Below are 6,107 nucleotides of genomic sequence, written 5' to 3' on the forward strand. Positions count from 1 at the left end.
AATTTCAAGTATCGATGTAAGAAATAAATACCCCAAAAAAGAGCTCTCTATGGCATGAAAAGAAGTCTAATCAGATGATCCTGGATGAACTGATGAACCCCAAATAAAGATCGAGTGTAGTATCCAAGAGGGTTAACAAAAACCCTAAACATTATGGTTTATGTTGAATAAAATCAGATCTTAAACCTGTCCATCATAAAAGGTAGAAATAGGGTGCCGCCAGCCCTTGTATTGTTGCCAATCAATTTGTGTAAACTATCAACTCCTTGGAAATCCAAAGCAAGTAGTGTTCTTCAGGTTTGTTTAGTCTTTCATTATTGGCAAATTAGGATTTTTATTGGTTAGGGTTTAGATTGGGCATTGCAAGCACCGGCGAGGAGGCAAATGGCGTGTTTGATTCCTCTTACCACAAGCTCAACCCCATCCGAATGTCAAAGCTTCACCATCCGAACCCTAAACTTCATCCCTTACCCCCAATGGCAATTGGGTGGATCTTTAGGTTATAAAACACAGATTGGAAAGATTAGCGCATCTGTTGAGTTGTCAGAGTTGGTCGTTGGTTTGCAGCCCGAAGATAACTGGATTGGAGAGATTACTCCTCACAAATCGCCAAAGATGACAGGTTGATATATGCAAGCCGCCGGAGAAGAAAGAGGTGAGATGAAAGATGAGGTTGGAACGATAGAAGGTTGAGGAGATAGGTCTGAGTTATTTAATATAAGGATAAAAGGGTAAAATCACACTAATAAAGGATAATAGGGTCATTTATGAATTTTTTGCTTCAACTAACAGTTTCAACTTAACGGACTGGGTTTATTTGTAAGCCCCACCAATCCACCATAGTCCAAGGGAGGTACGTGTAATTGTTCAAGGTCCTGTAACTGATCCGTGCAGTTTATAGTTATAAGTGTTGGCAGATCTACAATCCATCCATTCAATACGCGGAGGAGAAACACCTTACAACTAACTGGTAGCCTTCAATTTTTGTCACAAAAATAGCCACCAGATTGGATACTCAATTGACCAAATATCCGTATTCAGTTACCTATTTTCTACTGACAACAACAGAACCTATTTGATGGGCAGACAAATAGCAGAAGTAGAGGAAAATGAATTTTTCAGATTATTGCAACAGCAAACTCATCTAACTCACCACTCACCAGAATGTCAATCCAATCATGAAGAGAAATTGCTTCATTCACCAGCATGTATTCCTGGAAAGCCTAATTGATATCAATCAATTGGCTCATAAGAAGATAGGAACATACTACTCCCCCTGTAACAAAAAAAATATCCTCCAATGTTTAACTTCTTGTTCATGAATGGCTCTGAGCAACTAATTTGACTGGTTTAATTGAAAATCCTCTTCTGGTTCCAGCATTAGTGCATGTCAAGAAGAAAAAAGGGAAAGAAAAAAAATTCCATATTATTAGAAGACTAACCCAGAGCAGATTCATCCAGCTTTTGTACTTGATTAGAACTTTGAGAATCTGCTCTTTAAATCTGCAACCAAATCTTTCATCCCTAACTTAAAAAGATCCTTCATTACTTTCTGGTAAATTGGAAAGTTGGGCTTCAGACGCTTCTCCATCATTTCAACAAGAATCTCTCGGGCTTCGACAACATGCCTTTTCTGCTGATGAAGGCTTGCAAGCAAACTGTAATTCATATTGGCTGAAGATTTGTACCTTTTACTCATATCAACGACATATTTATGAGCCTCCTGGAATCTTTCAGCACCAAAGTAGCCCTTGATGAAGGCAGCATGTGTATGGAGACGAGGTTCCAGACCACATGACATCATCTGATTAAGGAACTCCATTGCAAAATCCAACCTTTGAAGTCTACATGCATGAAACACAAGCACTTCAAAGGTTACAGCATCTCGAATATACCCTGATTCTTCCATTGCATTAAGCAGATTGCAAGCCTCAACAATACTGCCATTCTTGCAGAGTCCACTGAGCAAGTAATTATAAGAGTTGGCATTCGGGTGACAACCAAATTTCCTAATCTGATCCAACATATCCCGTGCTGCTTGAAAATTGCCACTCCTACACTTTGCCCAAATCATTATGTTGTAGTAAGATGTCTTCCTAGCTGTCTCCTCCATCACAAAGGTTGCCATGTCAAAGGCATTCGAAGTGCATAGCATCTTAATCAGGGCATAAGTGCCAGAGCCACAACATGAGCCTCCAACTTCAATTAACATATCTGTCACTTTTTTAACAGAGCTCCTAACCGAAGCCCTATCCTTGTCACAAACAGGCAGAAACCCAAATGCCTTCTCTGTCAGACAAATCCTCTTCTCTGAAAGAACTTTCAACAAACGAAGCATCGAGTCATAGTTTCCCAAGCCACCAAGATTAGCAATAATCAGGCTCCATATATGAGAACTACGGTCCAGTTCGGGCTGAGCCTCTCTAACCCAATTGAAGAAATGTAAAGCCGGAACTCTACTAGAGTTCAAGACCTGGATAACCTCGCAAACCAAAGCAGGGGATATTTTTACACTGCTCTGACTGAGCTTCGACTTCATATAGTCTTCCCCTCGTTTAATCAACTCGACAAATTCAATCACTTCTTGGCTCGGCTTGTGAGCAGAAATTTTATGCTCGGCATTCCATCTAGTTGTTTGACCCTTGACATTTATTTTACTTTTTCGAAGAGTAAAACTTGATCTACTCTCTTGGGACTTATCACGAACACCTATCCTACACGCCCCTTGACCAGGTGTTTCACTAGAATTTGAGCTTTCCAATGACGCTGGTGAAGGAGAAACGCCTACAGAAGACGTCGAAAATGATCGAGAAACACTATTAAGGGGTTCCAGATATGCAAGCTTAGAGACAAAGTATCTACTACTGATTCCAGAGTTGGCACTTCTATTGCACACTCCAGTTTCTGAACGTAGATATAATAAAAATGCTGGATTCTGAGAAGGGATTGAACTCGATCTATTCAAATTAGGCCCCTTTCTGTAAAGAATGTGCGAAGAACAGTCACCGTCGCCGGCATTAAATTTACGACTGTAGTTGCTTCCAACACAGGATTCACAAGAGCAAGAACCTCCAGTGAATTTTAGGGTCTTGGGAGAGGAACATAGATGAAGAGTCTGAGATGGATAAAAAAGAGAATAGAGAAAATTAGGGTTCGAGGAATAACTGAGCTTCCGGTATATCTTTGACATTCCCATCCCATGTTCCTCTCAGCGTCGCTGGGGTTTTCATCAGAAGTCAGAGAGTTTGATTTTGGGCTGTTGAACAGAGGGAGAACCGCGGGATTAGATAGCAACAAGAGGGATAATTTGGTCAATATGATATTCCTTGTTTTGAATCCTTTGACTTGGATCCGAGGACGACAGAACGCGAGTCCACTCGACCGGCCGAGCCGAACCAGGTCCATTCATCGATGCTGTGTTTAGTTCATGGGGAAATGGTGGATTGGTGGGGAGTGGGGACTACAGTGTGGCTCAGGTCCTAGTACGAGCAGGGGTGTCAACCGGTTGGGCCTAGCTAGGCCTCATAGTGCTTAAAGCCTGCACTGTGACTGCCCATTTAAATCTTTGGGCCGGGCCGGGCCTAGTCGGGTTAATGTAATCGACTTTTAACTGGGCCTTGAACGGTATAAAATCGGGCTATGGACCTGTGTAAATCTAAACGGGCTTTAAACGGTACTGCCATTTCTAAATACTTTGACACCCGATTTTGTTCATTTCCAAATTTGGGTTCTCTCTCTCTCACACACATTCTTTCCACCAACAGCCGATTCTAAGTGTTTATTTTCCCAGCTACTTGCTCAATTATATATATATGATGAGATTATTAATCTGTTCATGTAGAAATAAAAGACCAGAGTTAACATGGATGGTCAGCATCCAAGTGTTTCTTTGTGGGTGATTGGGATAAAGTCATTATGGCCAATTAAAACTGTTCTTCCCGACATGAATTCAAAATCTAGCTAAATGGGTCTTTCATGAATCAATTTTCTTAATTTGGTGGGCTTGCTTAGATTTAAGTTCACGTGATTCTCTCTTATTTAGTACATGTTTGAATCATAAAGAATTTAATTTTCATTTATAGCACGAATCCCAAAGGTAAATATTATTGATAGCCACACATGAGAGACCGAGAGAGGGAAGGTGAGGGGAAGTTTATAAGTTAAAGGGTTGGGTTAGGTTGGGCCTGTAATCGGTTGGTCCAGTCGAGCACTCGACGGGCAAGGACCCCACACTTGGACCGCCTGATTACTAAACATGTCGAGTTGGGTCGGGCTTTATCTAGGCGGGCTCAATCAGGTTTGTTAGGCCGGGCCTGGAATTGACACCCCTAATACGAGGACCATCATCGGGATCCCCCTCCACCCACATGGAATCCACAACCCTTTGTGGGTCCTTTGGATTCCATGTGGGTGGAGAGGATGGTCCTAAGGACTGTACGAGGACTTAAACCGGACTTTGGGGACTAGGGGTGTCTATGTCATGTCAGTCAGTTTCGATTAGACTTAATTAGTCCCATCAATTTAAGACCCTACATCGATTAGTTAATCGAGACTTGTAAGGTAGGCATGAACACGTTTATATTTGGTTGATCAATTATTGATCCATAATCAACTTCACATTAATCGAATTAATCAGACCTCAAACGAGTTTATCAAATTATATGCTAGCTAATCAGACTAAAAAAAACAGTTATCTGTCTAATATACTTGAATAAGGCTCGTGAATACTAGCACGACATGTGGCAACCGCAATCATGTGTAGCAACTCACGCCCAAACCTGTTGGCCTATACCCGCATGACATCCGACCAACCAAAACAAAAATCCCAATCGTGTGGGGATACGATCCACCCCCAAAGAAGACAACAGACATATCCTAATCCAGATATACCACCGCCAATGAGTATTCGCATAATACTACAAGGAAATAAGATCTCCCACCGATCAACAATATAGAAACCCCCCATCAATGGTTGACTTTCTAGTTTGCACTCTCGTAATATGATTCTTACTATGATAAGCTCAACTGGAGCATAAGAATTACCGTCTCCTACGAGGACACAAGCTCAGCCTAATCTGGCCTATAGATAGGAGGCTTAAGGGTCAGGTAAGAGGTGTAGTGTATAACCCACCTTAGCTATCCTAGACTGTCATACACCATATCACATCTCTCCTAATAAACTTATTCTCTGCCCATGTGGGCATATTTTGCAGTTAGGATTCCTTCTTGTTGTGTATTATATATATATTGAAACCTCTTGATGATAATTAATGAGAAATACAACATTTTACAAGGATATGAATCTCAAAATTTCTTGAGTTACTGTTGCTAAAAAAACCTGACTTAAGCCACGGAGAGTCCCTAGTGTAAGAAAATCAACTCTCCCTTGCTCACCTATTCCTCTTTGCATGTTTCATCTCGGAAAACCTATCCGACAATTTCTTGACGCAACACGATCTCGTTCAGCCAATCATTGGCAAGATCATACTCTTGGGCTTCACCATATTTACAATGCTACATCTATTTTCTTGAAGCCTAGAGCTATGGGATTGGGCTCCCTTGCCCTAGGTGAGAACATGGAGTTCATGTTTGTGGCCTTTGACCATGTTTATCCAGTGGGGGACGCGATGGCTCTTAGATTGGGTTTGAAGTCTACTATTGACCTTTGTAAGATTGTCTTCCACTCAGGCTTGTCTCTGTGACTTACGAAAAAAAATAAAATAATAATTGTCTTTGTGCCCACTCTATCTTCTTAAAATAAGGTTTGAACTACTCTCTGTTTCTTTTTCTTTTTCTTTTTTTTCGAGGATTTTTTCAATATCATAACTACTTATGAAGCTTTTAAACGAAAAAAAAACAGAAGAAAAAATCACACACACAAGCACAAGCACAAGCACAAGCACAGTCACACACAAACAACTCCGACTGTTTATTATTATTAAAAAAAAAAAAAAAACCCGACTGTTAAGTGTTAATACTTAATTTGCAACATAATCCATAAAATTCCTACCATGCCCAAATCTAGATTAAAACATGGAACAATATTCATTAAAAGGAAAGATAACTGTTCACTTCTTGCCTTCCAACTTTGTTCTGCTACTAGTTGT

The 6,107-nt window shown here is 40.6% G+C and overlaps 1 protein-coding gene across 1 annotated transcript; it reads right to left on the reverse strand.

The window, feature by feature from the left end:
* Positions 1-936: 936 nt before the first annotated feature.
* LOC122651845 (pentatricopeptide repeat-containing protein At3g14580, mitochondrial-like) lies at positions 937-3,261 on the reverse strand. Its single transcript, XM_043845400.1, has 2 exons — positions 1,443-3,261; positions 937-1,276 (listed from the first exon to the last, which is right to left on the reverse strand). Exon 1 carries the CDS (start codon positions 3,194-3,196, stop codon positions 1,475-1,477), a length of 1,722 nt encoding a protein of 573 aa, XP_043701335.1. The 5' UTR covers positions 3,197-3,261; the 3' UTR covers positions 937-1,276; positions 1,443-1,474.
* Positions 3,262-6,107: the final 2,846 nt, after the last annotated feature.

The sequence above is a fragment of the Telopea speciosissima genome, chromosome 2 (genome assembly GCF_018873765.1).
Source record: "Telopea speciosissima isolate NSW1024214 ecotype Mountain lineage chromosome 2, Tspe_v1, whole genome shotgun sequence".
In the NCBI taxonomy this organism is placed as follows: Eukaryota; Viridiplantae; Streptophyta; class Magnoliopsida; order Proteales; family Proteaceae; genus Telopea; species Telopea speciosissima.

What these genes read in the sequence shown, in the direction of transcription:
- LOC122651845 (XM_043845400.1), bottom strand. Translation starts at nt 3,196, where the DNA reads ATGGGAATGTCAAAGATATACCGGAAGCTCAGTTATTCCTCGAACCCT.